This window comes from Ostrinia nubilalis, chromosome 8 (genome assembly GCF_963855985.1).
Source record: "Ostrinia nubilalis chromosome 8, ilOstNubi1.1, whole genome shotgun sequence".
Taxonomy (NCBI): domain Eukaryota; kingdom Metazoa; phylum Arthropoda; class Insecta; order Lepidoptera; family Crambidae; genus Ostrinia; species Ostrinia nubilalis.
This window is the reverse complement of record NC_087095.1, coordinates 10,545,398-10,564,153: the sequence shown is the minus strand read 5'-3', so window position 1 is coordinate 10,564,153 and position 18,756 is coordinate 10,545,398. Positions and strand designations below refer to the sequence as shown.

General features: G+C 36.3%; 1 protein-coding gene and 1 long non-coding RNA gene across 2 annotated transcripts; one reads left to right on the top strand and one right to left on the bottom strand.

The window, feature by feature from the left end:
• The first annotated feature begins 341 nt into the window (after nucleotides 1-341).
• Nucleotides 342-18,041, top strand: LOC135073915 (opsin, ultraviolet-sensitive-like). Its single transcript, XM_063968166.1, has 3 exons — nucleotides 342-978; nucleotides 14,688-14,818; nucleotides 15,012-18,041. Exons 1-3 carry the CDS (start codon nucleotides 389-391, stop codon nucleotides 16,052-16,054), a joined length of 1,764 nt encoding a protein of 587 aa, XP_063824236.1. The 5' UTR covers nucleotides 342-388; the 3' UTR covers nucleotides 16,055-18,041.
• LOC135073916 (uncharacterized) lies at nucleotides 13,396-14,469 on the bottom strand. The gene is made up of 2 exons (XR_010257723.1): nucleotides 14,185-14,469; nucleotides 13,396-13,905 (listed from the first exon to the last, which is right to left on the bottom strand). It is a non-coding gene; the product is annotated as an uncharacterized LOC135073916 (long non-coding RNA).
• Nucleotides 18,042-18,756: the final 715 nt, after the last annotated feature.

Genomic DNA, 18,756 nt, shown 5'->3' with positions numbered 1-18,756 from the left:
TGTATAAGTAACCGTACAAATTAATTTTTAAAAATTTAATTTACAAAGTACCGTCTAATGCAGAGGTATTTTAATGATTATTATCTATTGAACCAACCCAGAAAAAATCCCAAAACTATAATTAATAAGTTATTTGAAATCAATTTGTACTAAGTTAATAAAACATTACTACTGGGCGGAATTTTGATTGTGCCCTGCATAGTTAATTAATTAGTTAATAGTTTGTTGTTTTTACTAGTTGGTATATTAAAAAGTAGCAGAGGTCCTCAAATCGCTCGTAAATTGCTTCACGCCGGCGTCATATTATTCTGGAGTAACATTTCGTCTGCGAGACCGTCGCGAGCGGTTGTGCTTCAGGGAATCATTATTTTCGACACATATCCCTGTCATGGACTTATACAAAGCAATCAAACTTATTTTTATAGTTTTGTCTACAGTTATGCAGTGCGTCAATTTGAACACCGTTTCGATAAAAGATAACCGGCTATCGATGAAAGTGTGTTATTGTAATAATAAAAGTGATCAAAACGCTCAATTAGTGATGTTGAAACCATTTAAGTGTTATTACCGTTACATGTCGTGCCGCTCGAGTAACTTGCTCCTGTGGAAAAGGCGGAGAAGGGTGTTAAGTGATATGATTAAGTTGCCGGAGAAGACTGATAAGATAAGGCATAGGAGAGAAGTGGAGAGAGTTAATAGTTATATGTTGAACGTGCGGGATAATGATAGTGTCCCAAGGAAGGGGTTGAGATATTCTCCGGTAGGTGTGTCTTTGGTGGCGCGTTTCAAGCAACAGTGGCCCGTGCATCTGTGGCGGCGGTATGCATATACGGACGATTATCTGATGTTGATCAACTCGCACTGGCTCCGGTTCCCGCCACCAGACCCTGCCATCAACTACGCGCTTGGAGCGCTGTACGTGCTCATGATGGTCGTGGGATGCACTGGAAACGCGCTCGTACTCTTCATGTATATCAAGTTAGTACTTTGTTTATATCTACATTCGGTTTTATACACACATCCATTACATACTCGTATACATCAATAAGAGAATAGGCTAATCCTAATAATATTACTTCGAATACACAAACATGTAAGTAATCCAATAAAATTCTTTCAACACAATGTTTTAAGAAATTCACCTTCAAACGAAAATGAAGTAAATTGGTTGATACAAAAGGTCATAACATAACCCATTCGTTTAGAAAAGGTACAATATCAATCAAGCGTAACAACCCGAGTAAACAAACAGTTAGACAAATTACTGTTTTGACGGTAACCGAAGAAAATAATACCTACTTCTGAGAAACTCCACTCACAAACATCTGATGTTTGCCAAGATATTAGGACTTTTTAGGGCTATTTTTATCAACACAATACTTAATGATAAGGCAGGAAAATATTTACTATCACTTAACTACAACAATGATTCTGCTTTTCCTTCTATTTGTTTGGTAGCATAATCCTCCGGATCCGGACATAGGTTAGGTACCTAAGTTAGCCAATTGTGTTAAGTGTTTGTGTCTCAGTAGGTACAATACGAGTAAATAAGTACCTACCTATCTGACATGTTGTACATAACATGTCTTATTTTGATTATTATAATTTACCTATACCTATGTTCTTACAAGTATTACTAATACTATTCAGTTTAATGATACATAGCCTAGGTTTAAAGAACTTTTATATCGTAAAAAAATTACATTTCACTTAAAATAAAGAATAATAGTAGGTAAATTACAAATTAAGCACTGGTTCCAGCTGCTGCTCGCCTGCTTTATTTTTAAAATACCTACCCAATTTAAACGGTATTTTCAGTACTTTTTTATGTAGGTAAATGTCTTTTGTTGCCATTTCAGATGTCTTATACTCGTACATATGAAATATCATCAGTGTTAATACGAGTAATTAAACATGCTTTGATTTTGTAACTTCACTAATCCCGAGATCCTATCTTAAATTCGGAGCAAGAGCGAAATAGACAGAGCCGAAAATATTATGTAAATCGCGTTGAGTTGGAGAGTTAGGCTGCGTTTCCACTATGGTGTGCGACAGTGCGAGGATGCGTAGCTAGGGATGTGTTTGTAAAGAACTAATACTATAGAATCGCTTCATTTACCTCACCTCGGTTAGCACTTATAATGGACAGGGCTTACTTAGTGAAGCGAGATTTTTATTTATAAGCTAAGCCACGATAGCCGAACGGTGACGGGGTCGGACTGGCCGAATCGTGATCCGGGGAACAAGTGTTGGTCCCCGCCGCCGCTCGACTATTGTGGTGAGCTCACTCGTGATACAAGCATATTTAGCTTAGTACGAGGAGGGGCTAACGGGAGTATTAGTAATTTCTTAATATCTTTTAAAAAAATTAAAAAATAAATAAATACAAAACAAAAGAGAAACAAGAGAGGGATATGTGCGAGGAATGTGTGTGAGAGATGCGGGCGAAGGTTGTGTCCTATGGATGACGGCGACCAACGTATTCAGTTGCCTGGTTATATTCAAACAGTGATGATAGTTTCTAGCATCTGAAAAGAGCCCGCTACACATCCTCACACCATTCATCACAGCTTCGCTACACATTTTCGCGCCGCTAATCTTCCTAACATATCTTTCGTAGAAACACGCACAACGTTTCACCATAGCTTCGCTACAGATCCTCACTCCACTCATCTTCGTAGCACATCTTTGGTGGAAGCGCAGCCTTAAGCTGGTATGGCAAGGCGTGTAAAGCAACAAAGCTCGCTCGTCCACTAACTGTGTTGACTCAGAGACATTACACGCTACTGTATTACACCTGCAGTGAAGGTTTTAGATACGAAATACAGCGACTTTAATTGTTACTACTTGATCTCGGTTCAGTAAACGATAGTAAAGTATCAATTACTTACTGTCAATCAATCAGCTAAGTAGTTAGTTGAGGTGCGACGTGATGTATAACGAAGTAAGATTTCCGAGAACTTATTCTCGTAGCTTGGAAGAATTCTGAGTAAATAAATAAATAAATCTTTGGACAATTTCACACAGCGCCAGCTAGCCCCAAAGTAAGCAACTTAATGCTTGTGTTATGGGTGCTAGCTTAACGGATATACTACTTATATACTTTTTTTTTTTTTAAATACATACATATTATACATAGTAACACCCAGACCCGTCACAGAAATTAAAATTCATCATTTCAATTTCTGCCCAGCCGGGAATCGAACCCGGGACCTCTCGGCATAGTAGTCCGCTCTGAACCACTACACCAAACGGCCGACGAAATAATAACAGAAACGAATTCGGTAAACAGACGCGGGAACTAAAAATATGACACAAAAAGTGATAGGCGTGCAACTGACATACAATCACCATTTGAGGGCGGTATCCTACCTAATATTGGTCTTATTTTTATCAATAAGCGCTAAAGAGTTTTCCTGCATCTTGTGTTCTGACAAGTCATCCAGGGTGTCAGACATAGAGCCGCCATCAAAGTATTTCGCTGGATTGCCTCAATTTTTGGCAGTGGCGTAGCGGCAAGGGCGGCCCGCCCCAGGCGGCACTTTCAGACAGTCGGAAAATTTCACATTAAGTTAATAACATTTTCTGAAAATTTGAACCATTTCATTTCATATTTTTGTCGCACTTATGGGTCGGAACGATTGAAATGAGCACGGAATTTTTATTACTTTTTCCATGAATTTGGGGAATCCCCTTCTTTTATGAATGTAACATTAAGGATTTTCTCTCTTGATTTATATTTTTATTGCTAAAATTGGTCGAGAAGAACTTCATCATAGGTATAAAGGTCTTATAATTTTATTATAACTAATTTATTAAGTTCAGCCCTTTCAGGAAATAATTTAACTTTGAAAATACCTACAAGTTCAAATTCAAATTGTTATTGTGGATCGTCATCATTTCTCCTATTTTTAAATTAAAGCACTTAAATAATGTGCCACGTTGGCGAAATTTTTCTCCGCCTCAGGCTACTGAAATTTTTACTACGCTACGCCACTGCCACTTGGTTGGACTGGCAACGAGGTCTTATCCTCAGGAGCACGGGAACAGTTTCTTAACGAACAATCGTTTTGATTTATGCGTGCACTTTTGTTACCAAACCGCTAACATAAAATTACTGAGTACAGAATAACAGAGCCATTCATTTTATTCAGACAGCTTTGACAAATAATGTTATTCAAAAGTTTTAGTCTTCTTTATTAAATTTTCTAAAATTATGTGTGTCGTGTGACTTTCTAAAATTATGTATGTATGCTATTCATGAAGTGTAAATTACGATTAAGTATGACTAAACTATTATTTAGTTTAACAAACTTTACATATTCATGTTGAAAAGGTATTGTCACGGTCCCTAAAACTTCCTAAACTTCTGAAACTATGCTTATGAATATAGTTTACATATAAAGCCATATACATATACAATTAACATACATTTTATACATTTAAAGTAGTAAAACATACGGGTTATACCTACTTACTATAAGTATAGATTTTCTGTAGGTTTTGTGTAACACCTAAGTACGTTATACTCGCAATAAGATGACTCATTAGTAGCAATAGAAGAATTATCTCACCTGTTATTTTTTGCCTGTTTATATAATACGTATTAACATAAACACATCACACATGATTAATTTTAAATTGCAAGAGTGTAATTAGGTAAAACATAAATAACGAAGTTATTATGAAGTAGCGAAGTTATCTCATTAAGGAGAGTATAAATCCTTCTTCGAGACTCCACTACGTGGCCGGCCCGCGCAGCGCCTTTGAACTCCGAACTAATATCCAAAGCTATCTTAATATCTAGCTCCCGATGAAGTAAGATAAGACGTGTTCTGATTAGCAACTCTATGTAGGGGAGAGTTCGGTATATTGTACCGCCGGGTAAATTGTACCACCCTCATATTTCGTAAAGTATTTATTGAACGTCTGCAATTGCAACACTCAGCGATACACAACTAAATTCAATTAATATCGGCCATGTGGTTTTTGCCGTGACAACGAACACGAGTGTTTTATTTTGAAAAGTATTTTTTCATTGTTTTCAAGTAATTTTTGACAATGCATGTTTAGTTTGTAATTTTGTTAAATTTAATCACAGGGTGTTTCTAATATATTATTTATAAGCGTAAATTAGTGTTGATTACAATTATTTGAAACATTTTTCGGTATTTATAAGCTATATTTTTTACCGATTTTTTAAAAGCACTATCACCTAGTCGGCTAAATTGTACCACATCAAGTTAGTTATGCATCCGTCAGCTCCCTCTGCTCTAGACTAAACAAGATAAGTCATCACTTTCCACTCTACAGTGTAAGCATTCGTAGAATTGTTATTCACATAAGAGATGTGTCAGCAGAACTAAATTGTAAACACCGTACTGGACGACTGCGATCGGCCACAATATTAAATCATTATTAAATCGCCTCCAACTCGGCGAGGACGTGATCACTTAGTTTAATTAAATATAATCCTTTTTAAAAAGCTTCCACCCCGCTCCCGAAATCTGACTGGCGCAGCCGTTCGGATTTATTGCTGCAAGTTTTCCTAAAGTTTACGCGATTGGTGTCAAAATCCGCCGTTTAAATTCGTGATACTACGGGAAACTAATAAATCCGCCGAACCAAATAAATTTGTCATCGAAGTACGGGTGGAACGAGTATGCAGAGAACGGTCGGTTGGTGAGTAGAACTTTTCGCCAATCCTTCCACTCCTTATCCTCTGTGTATTTTTCATGCTTTTTAAATCGTAGGGAAATATTGCTACTCCGGGATAGAACTTCTCCCAGGGTATCGCATTTTGTGTTTTCGTCATAAAACTTTATCGTTAACACTTTTCGTTTAGATTTAAGTGAATTAAATATTGAAACAAAGTAAAGAAAATAAATTGAAATAAAGTAAATAAATTGAAATAAAGTAAATAAAGTGAAATAAAGTGAAATAAAGTGAAATAAGGTAAATAAATTGAATATTGAATTAAATTAAATAAGTTTATTGTGTAAAGTAAAAATTATTAAAGTTGTTAAGTTAATTGTCTCTCGAAATTGAACAATTAAATTAAGAACCACTCTTATTTTTACTGTGTATTTTTATTGTGTATTTTATTGTGTGTTTTATTGTGATTACTGTATTTTAATTGTGAATATTGTGTAAAGTACTGTTACAAATTCTGACTGGCGCATATTAATTAATAAATTTAAATTCAGTAAAATGGCTTCACCACAAATCGAATCCGTACAAATCACGCCAATACCCAACGAGATGCTCAGATTAATTCCATTTTTTAATGGTGACAAAAAACATCTAAATTTGTTCCTTAAAAAATGTGAGTATGTTATATCGAGATATAGAGGTGGGGTTGAGCAAGATTTATACGTGTACCACGCTATCACTAGCCGCCTTACAGAAAATGCAGCAGCACTGTTATCAGAACAAGAAAATTTAACAAACTGGTCGGAACTTAAGGAAATTCTGACACAACATTTTGGAGACCCGCGTAGTGAGGCATGCATTAATATCGAATTAGAATCATTAAAAATCAGATCGAATGAATCATACACAGACTTTTGCAACCGCGTGCAATCAACCAGGTCAATGCTTATATCCAAAGTAAACACCATAGCAGACGAGTCAATCCGTCACGCCAAAATCACCATATACAACAACACCGCGTTAAACGTGTTTCTCTATAATTTACCAGAAAACCTTGTGCGCATTGTGAGACTAAAGGCACCGTCCACTTTGGAAGCCGCCCTCTCGATTGTGCTCGAGGAAGTAAACTTTATGGACCAATATAACATGCGAAGCAAAATGCATTCGCAACCCAAACCTAACAATTCGTTTACGCCAACTCAACAGAAATTTTCTGGCAATCAGCCTCATTTTGTCAGCTCTAATGCTTTCAAACCGATAATTCCTCCACAATTTAAATTTGGCCTTCCGCCTAATCAAGGCTACAAACCCTTCCAGCAATATGGAAATAAACCTTTACAACAATTCGGCTATTTCAAGCCTCCGCATCAACCAGGTTTCAGGCCGCCGCAGCAGTTCGGCTACAGGCCTCCACAGCAGTTCGGATATAGACCGCCCCAGCAATTTGGCTATAGACATCCTCCTCAGCAATTCGGTTACAAACCGCCTCAATTCGGCTATAAGCCACAGTTCGGTGCTCAGCAAGCCCAACAAGTCCAGCCGCCACGTATGCAGCTGACCGACGTGTCTATGCGTACGGCTACAAAACCAAACAACGTAAATGAAACAAACTTAAATGATCTGAACTACGACGAAGCAGAACAGTCGTATTACGATCAATATTATTGTGAATACCCTATAGACGAATATAATAACATGTACAGCAAACAGTATTACCCTGATTTCGAGGAAACTCCCGAGGAAACCCAGGAAACTGAATTCCAACAGGATTTTCACGAAACAGCCTCCATCAAAGAACCGAACAGATAAACATTAATTGCGATCCGGAATTAACATTACCATATATTTACCTACCGGAACTGGATGCTCGCATGATGATCGACACTGGCAGCATGCGTTCGTTCTTCAGTCCGCGTATTGGCTATCAGTATTTCAGTGAATTCATAAAAAATGAACCATTCCAAGTTGTGAGTACACACTCGTCAAGTATTCACGATGAAACTATGGAAATCCCCCTTTTACCAACATTTAACAGTGACAAACACCACAAATTTTATTTGTATGATGTAGACAAAAGATACGATGGTCTTATTGGAAATGATTTGTTAGAACAATTAGAAGCATTAATTGATTTGAAAAACAGGGTCCTTAGGACTAAAACAGCATGTATTCCGATAATTAATAACAACCTTAATTACGTTATTAATTTACCTCCACGTTCAGAAAAACGCGTAAAGTTACCTGTTGACCAATATTCAGGTGACGCTATTCTAAATTACAGAGAATTTACAGACGGCGTTAGAATGCCTAGTGCAATCGTTAACTGTCGCAACGGATACGCATCCACGATTATTCAAAACACTTTAGACAGACCAATCAGTTATAAAATCACTTGCCCATTTAAAGTTAATAAATTCGAATTGACTGACATTCAAGTTAACACGACACAAAACATGAATGACATCGAAATTGACAATTTGCTTGAAGAGAATTTGGTAAAGTTACGATTAGACCACACAAACGACGAAGAGCGTGAAAAAATTTACAGCCTTTGTCATAAATATAAAGACATATTTTATTGCGATCAACTTCCATTAACATTCACAAACAAAATTAAACATCAGATAAGGACAAAAAATGAGGATCCAATCCACGTAAAGCCATACAGACAGGCCCCAGCTCAGCAAGCTGAAATTACTAAACAAGTAGAAAAAATGTTAAAAGATAATGTAATCCAGGAATCCCACTCTCCTTGGAGTGCACCAGTTCACCTAGTGCCAAAAAAAATGGACGCATCTGGTGAAACAAAATACAGAATGGTTATCGACTACAGACGTTTGAACGACATAACGATCGACGACAAATACCCATTACCAAACATTAATGACTTATTTGATAAATTAGGAAAAAGCGTTTACTTCAGTACGATTGATTTAGCTAGCGGATATCATCAGATTGAGGTAGAAAAATCCGACAGACAAAAAACTGCCTTCAGCACACAAAACGGTCATTATGAGTTTCTCAGAATGCCCTTTGGCCTTAAAACAGCTCCGGCAACATTCCAAAGAACTATGGATAATATACTTAGAGGTCTACAAGGACTCCATTGCATGGTTTACCTTGATGACATAATTGTGTATTCCAGCAGCTTAGATCAACACCTGGAACATCTAAAATCAATTTTCGACAGACTTAGAGCCACTAACCTTAAAATTCAACTTGATAAATCCGAGTTCCTTCGTAAGGAAGTGCTTTACCTAGGACACACCATCACGAAAAACGGTCTTAAACCTAATGATGATAAAATTGACGCTGTATTAAATTACCCAATTCCGAAAACGACCACAGAAATAAAGAGCTTTTTAGGACTTGTAGGATATTACAGGCGCTTTATTAAAGACTTTGCTAAAGTTACAAAACCATTAACGTCATGTTTAAAGAAACGAAATAAAATCGTAATAAATCAGGAATATACAGACGCATTTAACAAATGTAAGGAATTACTTACACATGCCCCATTATTACAATACCCAGACTATGACAAGCAATTCATATTAACAACAGACGCATCGAATGTAGCATTGGGCGCAGTACTCTCACAAGGACAAGTAGGCAAAGATAAACCCATAGCGTATGCTAGCCGCACACTCAGTGATACTGAAGCTCGATACAGTACAATCGAACGCGAATTACTTGCTATTGTATGGGCTGTAAAACACTTCAGACCTTATCTCTATGGTCGTAAATTTGTCATTTACACAGATCACAGACCTTTGGCATGGCTTAACTCGCTAAAGGATCCAAACAGCAAATTAACTCGATGGCGTTTACGCTTACAAGATTACGATTTCGATATCGTGTACAAAAACGGGAAACAAAACACAAACGCAGACGCGTTATCCCGCATAAAAGTAAATGCTCTCGATTCAGATAATCAGTCCATGAAAGTAAATGTTAGCAAAAAGGAAAAACGTATTCAAAAACATGTTGATAAAGTAGTAAAGAAAATAGAAAAATTATCATCAGGAAGTACAATAGTAATTTCCGACTCTACATCCTCAGAAGGAAGTAGACAATTAGGTTCAGAATATCCGATTCCGTCGTCAAATAATTCAGACTGTGTCGATGAACAATCAAATAACTCACAAACTATTCATTCCGCAAAGGATACCGAATCACAAGGCATCCCAATCTTAAACGAAGCAATCGATAACAAACCTAATCAAATATTAGTCTTTGAACGATTCGATAATGAACTTTCAGTCAAAAACCTTTCGCGCGATAAACAAAAGGTTCTTGAAGTACATTTACCTGATAATAATGCAGAATTAGTAAAACAGTTTTTAAAAGAATATATCAAACCTAAAACAAAGTATTTCATTTATTTTGAATCAGATCAACTTAGACGAATTTTCACAGACGTAATTATTAAACTTTTTAAGAAAGATGTAGTTCAGTTCTACGAGTGTACAGAACGGGTAAATTACATAGAAGACGAGGGTGAACAAAAAGCAATAGTTATCCAATACCATGAAGGAAAAACATGCCACCGTGGTATTAAGGAAACATTGATTAGAATTCGTAGAAATCATTTTTGGCCTAACATGCAACAAACAGTTTCCGCAATCATTAACGCTTGCGAAGCCTGCCGTAAAATGAAATACGATAGGAAACCCATAAAACCATTTTTGCAATTAACTAAAACTCAAGATTCGCCATTTCAGGAAATTTTCATTGATCTCTTCAGTATTGAAGGAATCACATATTTAACCCTAATTGACGCCTTCAGCAAATTAGGACAAGCAATAGAGATACCTAGCAAATCAACATCAGACGTTACTAGAGCACTTATGAAATATTTCTCATTCTACGGAATTCCAAAACGTATAAGCTCAGATCCAGGAACCGAATTTAATAACGAACTCATGAAAGAATTTCTAAATTTACATAAAGTTGAACTTCACATCGGAACCCCAAATAACCCTAATTCTATGGGACTTATCGAACGCTTTCACTCGACAATTATAGAGATCTATAGATTGGCTAAATATGAAAGACGATGTACAGATGCCGCATCAGTTATGACATATTCAGTAATGGCATATAACCACACCATCCACTCTGTAACTGAGTTAACACCATTTGAGGTAGTTTTTGGTCATACAGATTCAGATAGTCCATTTAGAATCAATTTCGAAAAGCAATATTATCAGCAATTAGTTCAAGATCATGCGAAACGTACAAAGCACTTATATAAATACATAGCTCAGAAAACGACAGCCAAAAAGGAAACCATTAGGGAAAAGAAAGGTGGTGAAACAGATATAGAGTTTTCCGAAGGAAACATAATATTTGCAAAAGACGTAAATAAGCGTAAAAGCAAAGACAAACCACGTTATGTAAAAGCAAAGGTTTTAGGCAAAGCCAAGCGAAACATCTTACCAATTAAAGTAGGTGATAGGACTACCAAAGTGCCTATTAAAAACATAAAACGCCCTCCGCAGGTGGTGCCTTCTGCTAATGATAGGGACGCAGGCGCTGGCCCTTCAACTAAAGATAATATCTAAGAAAATTACCCTGGTCTCAAAAATGTTCGACAGTTTCATAAATATTTCAGAGCAAATAAATAACAACTCTATTATTATTGATGAACGCTTGAAACGAGTTGAAAGCCTATTGCAAAACATAACGTCCACACAAAACGATTGGACTTTTTCTACATACATACTAGGAGTGTATAACATATTCATAAGTAGTTTCCGTACAATATTTATAAGATTAAGTGAAATAGAAACAGCATTAGCATTAAGTAGAGTATCCATTTTACACCAAGCAATTGTAAACTCTACAGAATTATTGTATCATTTAAAGTTAATTTCAAACTCTGCCAATTTAGTTTACCAGCCTACGGAAAGTAATTTGTTAAATTTAGAAGAAACTATTTGTGTAAAATCTTATATGAAACAGGATCAGATAACATTTATTTTAGAAATACCATTGATAGATAATTATACTTACAATTATTATAAGATATACTCACTTCCTATATTCCAAGAATCCCAAAACGTTACGCTTTCCATTTTCCCCAAATTTCCTTACCTTTTGGCGAAGGGTTTGAAATACTTACCGATCGTAACACCGTGTCGCCCGCTTGCCGCCGGCGATCGCTTCCTGTGCTCTACGGACAACCAGGCTCTACATAACGAGCCTACCTGCGTGGAACAGCTGATGAGGTTCAGTAAGGACCTTACCTCCTGCAAGCAGCACCAGATCCAGCTGGAAGAAGTAAAACTCCAGCAGCTCAACGCGAACAACTGGATTCTGTACAGCAGACTGAAAGGCACGCTGACCAAACACTGCGACAGCGAAGTCAGTAAGCAGTCAGTCTTCGGCACGTACATCATCACCATCGATGAGCCTTGTGACCTGGAAATCCATGGCCTGCAGATCCACCATCGACTCTACATTTCATCAGACATCGTAGAACACATACCGGTGATTCACCTACCCGAGCTACCTGTAAACGCAACGCTATCCGGTGCACGCGCACTCAATATGCATGGAATCAATTTGGATGAAATCAAATACATGTCGTACGCCCTGAAACACAGTGCAGCAATCAGTGCTAGTGAAAATGAAACAGACACTTCTTATTTTACATACTTTACATTTGTATTAGTTTTGATTCTTTTTATGTTAATTGTGTTAATTGCCTTCCGCAAACATGTAAAAATTTTATGTAAACGAAATTATCGGAATACTCATAAAAATGAAACTTCCGATAATTTCTCACTTAGGGAGGGAGGAGTTATGCATCCGTCAGCTCCCTCTGCTCTAGACTAAACAAGATAAGTCATCACTTTCCACTCTACAGTGTAAGCATTCGTAGAATTGTTATTCACATAAGAGATGTGTCAGCAGAACTAAATTGTAAACACCGTACTGGACGACTGCGATCGGCCACAATATTAAATCATTATTAAATCGCCTCCAACTCGGCGAGGACGTGATCACTTAGTTTAATTAAATATAATCCTTTTTAAAAAGCTTCCACCCCGCTCCCGAAATCTGACTAGTTGTATGGAACTTTACCAAAGGATTTTGAATTTTTTTTTAGTAAATCATATTTTGAAGTTATAATAGCGTAGTTATGTTTGACTAACAATAAATGAAAGCAAAAGGCTGGCAAAGTAGATTAGGTACAAGTGTGCGTTACGATAATTGTTATTACAAAACTTTTACTCAAAATCGTGATAACGTGTAAAACAATATCGATTATCTATGTTATTAACTACTGTTCCTTTTCGTTACCTAATTTGTTAAGAATGTATCGCATAATATTTTGCCATAGTTTTTTTATAGGCTTGAAATTTATTTAAATCCAATTTAGTAACCCTGTGGTACAAATTATCGAACCGGTTGGCTAAATTGGACCGAAGCTCTGAACTCGTATTTTGTTGATTTGTGCTAAATATACAACAATTGTGTTGATTAATACCTATGAAATAGTAAGTTGAATAATTTCTCTTTAATTATATACCATGAACATTAGCAAAAACAAAAGAAAACTATGTGTAAAATGGGATTGAAAAAATCTGGTCCAAATTACCGGACTCTCCCTTATTCTGTTAACAAAGATTAGGCAGACGTTTGCTCATTTTTTTCGTCAAGAATTTTCATATCAAGTAGGTTACTAAAATTGGCATATTAAGGTACTATGACTAATTTAGGGAAACAACAACCATAAGTGTAAATTATTTATTTTTATTAAAAATGCACATAATTTATGATAATAATAATATAGTGTTAGTACCTAAGTAGGTAAAAAATCTAGGATAGGCAAACGCTTTTCAGGATATTATAATAAAATCGAATGACATAAACGTTTATACTTTCAGTAGCTTCGTTACGTAAGTACCTACTTTTAGTAAGTGAATAAACTGTCTATGTCTGTTTGATTCTCTATTCCAATTTTTTTGTTGTTAATAATTTCTTTAGCTTTGGAGACCAAGTTTTTCAAGTCGGCAAACCATTTTTCCAAATCACTTGTAATTTTCTGTGACCATTTGCCATTACTGAATTCATTGTCGACGTCAGATGGCGGCTCCGTAGGGATTTCCACTTGACTGGTCTTCTCTTTCCACGAACACAGGCTTTTAAGAGCTTTCACACTAGTCACACACCCGATTAAATTTCCGGAGGACGTGGTGCAATTGTAATGTTTAACCCAGTCACGCCATTTCTTATCGGCTTCTGAATAAATAAATAATTCTTATTAACGTCTTTTGCAAATACAATACTTAAAGGGTCTAGAAAAAATTGCGTATGTACTTACTTACTTCAGTTTTTAGATATATTATACTTCAAATAAGATTATACTTCATACACATTCATTATACGAGTAGATAAGTAGGTACCTAGGTAGTGTAAAATCAAAGATTTGCTTAAATATTGTTAGAACGTTAACAAACTTATTTCGATTGATTCTAACGTTACCGTATGGTAAAAACCTATAAACCAATTAAAACATACCATTTACAATATTCATGAAGGCCTCGCTTGCCTTCTTTATCCCCTGTATCAACGTTTCATCGACGATTGGGGATACGTTATTTCCAGAAGCAATATCGCCGCTATCCACTTCATTCAAAATATCTGGTACAGCTTCTTTCTTGGAGTCCACATTCAAGATTGATTCCAAGAACGCATTGCTCTCTTCCGCTTTCGCACAACTAATAATTACAATAATAGCAACTATTTTAATTAACATTTTAACAGTTAAACAACACTCTAGCTAGACTGACTTCTTTTTCAATAATGACGTATCAACGAATAACAATGAAAATTAATATGCAGTCAATATCATTGACGAGACACCTGTACCAATAATTACCGCTAAAATATCTATTAAGTATCGCAAATGGAATGTTTCCCGAATATTCCAGTAGTTACAAAGTGAAATATCAAGTTTAAATTGCAAACGTCTGAGTCGTTCCAAATTGAATCAAAGTGTGAGATGAATGTTTGTGTTTCAGGTGCCGCAGCCTGCGTACAGCGGGGAACATCCTAGTAGCCAACCTGGCGCTCAGCGACTTCCTGATGCTTGCCAAGACGCCTGTCTTCATCTTTAATTCTTTTAACCTGGGACCTGCTTTGGGAAAACCTGGTAAGAAAAGTGGATTTTAAGTTTATTTAGTTTAGTTAATTTATAACATTAATTTTCGTACCATAGCATAAAGTTCTTTCAAACTACGAAAATACGAATACATAAAGCTGTCGCAGACAAACCTTCAAAACTCTGTTGGTCGAAAGAAATTCGGAATTTAAAGTACCTACAAATATTTAAATGTCATTTGCAGGCTGTATCATATACGGATTTCTTGGCGGTCTGACTGGTGCTACATCAATCGCCACGCTGTCAGCCATAGCCCTGGACCGGTACTGGGCGGTGGTGCGGCCGCTGGAGCCGCTGCGCGCGCTCACGGCCATCCGCGCGCGCCTGCTGGCCGTGGCCGCCTGGCTCTACGCAGCCCTCTTCGCCTCCATCCCCGCCTTCGACTTCGGCTACGGACACTACGTCCCCGAGGCGTACCTCACCAGCTGCAGCTTCGACTACCTCACTGAGGAACAAGCGCCGCGCTACTTCATCTTCGTTTTCTTCTGCGCGGCGTGGGTCGCACCTTTCTGCACCATCTCCTTCTGCTACCTGAGCATTTTCCGCGTCGTCGTTTGCAACAGAAACATCTCAACCACAAACCAAGAACAAAGGCTCTCCACCCGGCACGTCAAAGAAAGAGCGAAACGAAAAGCTGAAATAAAACTCGCGTTTTTAGTTATGGCCGTCATAGCCTTATTTTTTATATCGTGGACGCCCTACGCTGTAGTAGCTCTGCTGGGGATTGCCGGTAAAAAGGACCTTATTACTCCCATAACTTCTATGGTACCCGCATTGTTTTGTAAGACAGCCGCTTGCATAAACCCTTTCATTTACATTATAACTCATCCAAAGTTCCGGAATGAATTCAAGAAACTGTTGTACAGGGATAAATCTAAGCGTATGGGTGGTACTATGAAGACCACCGGTTACTATACTGACACGACTAAAGTTCATAGGCCAAGTAAAGATTTAAGTGACACAGAATCTCAGATTATAGAAATGAGAGACATACCATATCAAGATGAAGTGGTACCAAGTACGGGTACTAAACTTAAAACTATATCATCCAAAGTATGCGAGCGTGAGGATTCTTTGAAAAGCGTCAGTATGAAAAGTTTCGAAGAAAGTGTTGTGAGCCCTCCGTCATGGTACGCCAAACCTAAGTTTGCAAAAAAGAAGAGCTTTCACCGACGATCAACCAGAAGTATAATATCGTTGAAAACAGATCCTTCGATTTCAACATAAGTAATAAACATCATACGACGTAGACTTAAACCATTGCACCTAACACAAACCACACTTTAGAAGACCACGGTAGTGTCAAGTCACTCTTCAATGTAGTAATCACATTGTAATGAAGTCAACTTTAAGTACCTAGGTAATTAAAATTATAGGTTTAATGAAAATCAGTCGTGGTACCGTTTTCTCTAATACACTTCATAGTTAAATATCGAGCGATTAAAATTTAACTGAAAAAGACGTGCGTTAGCTGAAACGGTACTATAAAGCTGATTTAGAGTAGTTTTTAATTATTTATTTATGACTAAGGGCTGACGGAAAAAGTATCCATAAGTAGATATTATGACATACATCTTCGTCGTAATGAAAAAAGTAGATAAGACGCTTATCGAACTAAGTGTGGTAGAAAAGTGTTAAGACTTTATTTTAACTTTCAAAATGGATTCTACCCTACCTACTTTGTTATCCGGAGTAGTATTTAATCGTATTTGGGTGCCACTTTTGTCTACACTAGGTATAGGCACGAAGGTAGAAGATGCGAGAGAAGAAAAAACTGAAAAAAGACCACCAAACACCAAACTTTCCAATTAGCGTATTTACTGAAGTTACTTTTACATAACAACTTTCTAGCTAGCTATATGTATACTTAAAGTTGTTAAGTACTTATTTACCTACTGTAGATGTAACCAATGTAACCTGCAAATAAATGGGTTAAAGTATGAAATTGCCAAATCTTTTCTTCAATATTCATTAGTACATAACTTCTTTAACTTAATAGCTATTTTCATTATTCTTTTTTATTTTAAACTCCATTTTATGGACTTATATTGACATAGCATAAAATTTTATGTTTATTTTTAATATTTTTTACGGATACCAACTTTCTTTGTGTATTATATGGCTTAATGTTGTCTCAATCTACCCACTTTGTTCCTAAAAAAATATCGCATAGATATTTGTATGGAAAAATGGAATTTAGTTAAATCAAAGTTAAATTCTCCATACAAAACGGCAATTTCATACTTTAACACCTAATACAGGGAGTTTGGTAGAGGGTAACTTGGTGTATGTAAGGACATTTTGAGAATATAAATTCGCCCATTTGACCCTAAGTGAGCAAAGTACTTTTTTAATTGTTTTTTTCTTTGTATTTAATTAAATTTGACCAAAAAACTGCTTTAATATTTTTTCTCACGTGTTATAAAAGAAGCTCACTTTTGGGTTAAATGGTCAAATTTGTATTCTCAAAATGACCTTACTTATATCCACGAAGTTTGGCTAACCTTCTACCAAACACCCTGTAAGTATGCCTGTATATGCCTGTTTGTGTTAGGTAGGGCTTCTTTTCATAATGAATTCTGTTTGATGTTCTCAGAGATCATAAAACATACCTCAAAATAACCATCATACTTGCCTTGTATGAATCGTAGATTTTTTATTAATCTAATGTCTGTGTTACTTACATTCCTGTAAAGTTTCTTCAATATCCGTAGCTTCATTTTGTAGTTTGCTCGTAAGAAGGAAAACTATCGCGTTATGTACCAAACTAAATCTATTGAATAACAATAGAGTTCAATATTAGCAAATAATAAACTCAAACGTTTAAATAAAAAAAACCTAAGTATTGAACAAACATTACTTAGTATAAGAAAATCTATTTTTTCTACATTTTTTATTTAATAAGATCAAATAATAACTTATTTTAAATTATTATGTACGGTACCTTCTAATAGGTACAAACACCGAAAATGTTAAGTAGGTACCTACCTAGTAGTACTACTAGTGTTAGCTAGGTACTAACTAGGCTAGTAGTACCTAGGCAACACAAAATTTTTAATAGTCCCATAATTATGTTTCATAAAATACGTTTTTTTATAAATAAATGACCTATAATGTTGTATGGAAGATATTTTTATCTGTTTCAATGTGCTGTTGACATTATTTGATAGTACTAGATGATTCAATTTCAAATAAATGATCATGAAAACGGTAACGGTCTTCTTTTACTTTTCCTCAGCTGTTCCTTGACCTCCGTTTTGAAAATAGAGCGCTGCACTTTAGAAAGGTCTCCTTGTGAGTTGATATTTTTCGGACTGATAGCTTGTCGTGTTTGATAGAGATAAACTACCAATAGCCAAAATTTCCACACAATTTTGTTAAATACTTACCTCATGCATCGTTAGTTTAGCTGAGCCTTTTCTTCACAAGACAGACATGCTCTTGATTGGGACATTTACTACACGTAATCAAACACGTAATAAGACTTCCTACACCATTTAACTAAAGCTTATTCTTCATTTTCTTCAAGTTCAAGTTAAATTAAAATAAAAAAAAGTACGATATTTTATAGAATTCACGCGAGCATTTGTCTTTAGTGGCGGGAAAGTGAAGCGGTTTTTTTTTCTTTGATGGCATGAACCACATGCACGGCTTGTGCGTCAGCCAACTCAGCCACGACGAGGTAAGGTAGGGAAACATTAGGGAAACGTATCTTCAGCAGCTTTGTTTTATTTTTAAGGCAAATGATACGAAAAAATGCTATATTCTGCAACATCACTTTCAAGAAGTCAGTCAGTGTGAGGTGTGGATTCCAGTGGGGTCTCAGTAAAGCGTCACATCTTTACTCAAGGTCGAAGGATAGAACTCAAGGGAAGAAACACAGGGATTCTGATTTATTATTATACTCGTATTATTCATTGACCATTAAA

Coding starts and splice junctions, on each gene's coding strand:
- LOC135073915 (XM_063968166.1), top strand. CDS start 389: ATGGACTTATACAAAGCAATCAAACTTATTTTTATAGTTTTGTCTACA. Junction 979..14,687: donor GTACTCTTCATGTATATCAA/GTTAGTACTTTG, acceptor TTTGTGTTTCAG/GTGCCGCAGCCTGCGTACAG. Junction 14,819..15,011: donor ACCTGCTTTGGGAAAACCTG/GTAAGAAAAGTG, acceptor TGTCATTTGCAG/GCTGTATCATATACGGATTT.